Source organism: Anastrepha ludens, chromosome 2, assembly GCF_028408465.1.
Source record: "Anastrepha ludens isolate Willacy chromosome 2, idAnaLude1.1, whole genome shotgun sequence".
NCBI classification, from domain to species: Eukaryota; Metazoa; Arthropoda; class Insecta; order Diptera; family Tephritidae; genus Anastrepha; species Anastrepha ludens.
The window spans coordinates 84,837,257-84,839,541 of record NC_071498.1 but is presented as its reverse complement, the minus strand read 5'-3'; the positions used below and the strand labels follow the sequence as shown (position 1 = coordinate 84,839,541).

The window sequence follows — 2,285 nt, the reverse complement described above, 5'->3', positions numbered from 1 at the left end:
ACTTGGCTATTATTAAACAAACGCATACCAGTATATAAGCGTATAATGCGTATTTTCACAGACATGTTTGTTAGGGAGGGTCGAAACGCGTCGAAAATTTGGATATAATTTGACTAACCAACTTTTAAGATAAAGTTGAAGAAGAAGGGAGAATAAACCATAAAAAAGAGATCATAATAAAGTAAACGAAATACCATTGAAATGTGAACTAGGACCTACAACTCCTTGTCAGCTAGTGATTAAAGTCATTTTAAAAAGTTATTAATCTCCAGTGTATTATTTATATTTTACTTTGTACTTTGGCATCAATTAGATGCATACATATGTATTAGGGTGGTTCGAATTCCAACAAATTTTTCAAATCAAATTCTAATAGTGCGGAAAAGTTGCTATGGAGTAACACAAGTATTTTGGTAAAAAAAAATTGAAATCGGTCAATATCTTCTGTTCGCGCAACTCATTTAAGTTTTGAAAATTTTGTCGAAAAATGCATATTTCCTAATTTTTTTAGAATTATGTTTTAAATGTCGTTTTCCAAAGTTTTACTTATTATTATGTTTAAATTTAATTATTTATAAGGATTAGTTTGTATTTAAACAGTTTATTCATGCATTCTATAAGGCTTTTCACGCTTAGCTTTCCTCAGGATCAACGACGAGGACGTGGTGAAAAATCTGATCCCACTTTTTTTGTTTTTTTTTTTTATATTTTATAATTTTTTTTTGTTTTTTTTAATATTTTATGTTTTTTTTGTTTTTTTAAATATCTTTTTTTGTTTTTTAAATTTTTTGTTTGCTACTATCATTAAAAAAATTTACGATCGTGAAGATTTGTACAGTGAACTCTCTTTATGCGTTAATTACAAACTGGGATTTGTGATCAAATTTAGGCAAACTAGAACGAGAAAATAAAGTTGACCCTATGTGACCATCCCTATTTTGATAACCACATACCTTGTTCGACGCTTCAGTGACAAGCTTAACAGTTCGCTCTACCGCTTGAGTGTGGCATGGAAAGCTTGACAAGTTCCATTGAGAGATAGATGGTTGGTTATCAATGGAAGATAACAGATCTGCATTTAAGACATTTCTTAGTACTGGAGGAGGTGATAGTATTGTAGAAGACCAGTCGATCATTTCATAGTAATTAGTGGCATTAAAGTTCAGTTTTGGCAAAATGAATGAGCGCACCGAATTCTTCGCAGTAGAAGTTGTCTCTCTGGCTTTTAAAATCCTTTGCACCCCAATCTTACGTACATTCCGATTTTCATCTGTGACCATAGATAAAAGCAAATTTTCAGGATGCGCGAAATAAGCATTGTGTTGTATCACAGGATCAACTACTCTCAGAAGATGTTCTGGTAAGTACCGAGAATTTTTAATCATAGTGAATACATGTCTCGCACCATCTGCAATTGAATCGTTCAGTTTTATTTGAAACCACATAGGTAAATACACTTTCATTATAAATGTAACTATGTGAACTAAGTTTTCAGAAGGGTCTTCACTTGATATGTATAATCTCAACGTTCTGTTTTCTAGAGTGAGCCAACGCGCATGGGAGAGTTTTCCTGGATCTCGCAGAGACAGATCAGATGAACAATTACCTAAATGAATAGCTTGCCCAATGTCGTAAAGATATTTTTGATCTTTACTCAAATTGTCTCTGCATGTGACTTGTACTAAATCACACTCAATTTTATTGAAATTAACAACAGGCAAGTGTTCAACGCCCTGAAGTTGTTTTCCGATTGTACCTGAAAATGAATTCGGTCCACTTGTTTTTCCATCAAAATGTTGAAATACGTGTCGCAAAGGTAATTCATTTGCATGAAGCAAGCATATATTCCACTGAATTGGGCTGTTCAAGTATAATTCAATACGCCTAATAATAATATATAAATATTAGTTGCTGTGCCATCACAACCAACTAGGAGAAGTTCACTAAAATCAAATTCCATTTCATTTAAGTGAGATATCATACTTTCAGTGATACCTTTGCTTGTACCAGAAATAGGAATTACATGAGTTATATATTGAGAACCAGGTTCCTTTATAATAGAGACATGTTCTTCCTTGCGTGTTTTGCGATAACGCTTGGAGCCTACTTCCTCCTGGTATAAGGTCTCATCTTTTCTCCCATCAAAATAAAGGGATGTAAGGGCTTCGGACATAGTTTTAGGTTCCTGTTGCAAGGCTTTTCTGATTTTAGATTTCTCCCTTCTGATTTTATTTTTATCTATAACAAAAGTCAAGTCTGTATCAGTAACGATTTGTAGGTCTTTC

General features: G+C 33.1%; 1 protein-coding gene across 1 annotated transcript; it reads right to left on the bottom strand.

The window, feature by feature from the left end:
* Window positions 1-796: 796 nt before the first annotated feature.
* LOC128858368 (uncharacterized) lies at window positions 797-1,851 on the bottom strand. Its single transcript, XM_054094573.1, has 2 exons — window positions 954-1,851; window positions 797-894 (listed from the first exon to the last, which is right to left on the bottom strand). Exons 1-2 carry the CDS (start codon window positions 1,461-1,463, stop codon window positions 886-888), a joined length of 519 nt encoding a protein of 172 aa, XP_053950548.1. The 5' UTR covers window positions 1,464-1,851; the 3' UTR covers window positions 797-885.
* Between the last annotated feature and the right edge of the window lie 434 nt (window positions 1,852-2,285).

What these genes read in the sequence shown, in the direction of transcription:
- LOC128858368 (XM_054094573.1), bottom strand. Translation starts at nt 1,463, where the DNA reads ATGAAAGTGTATTTACCTATGTGGTTTCAAATAAAACTGAACGATTCA.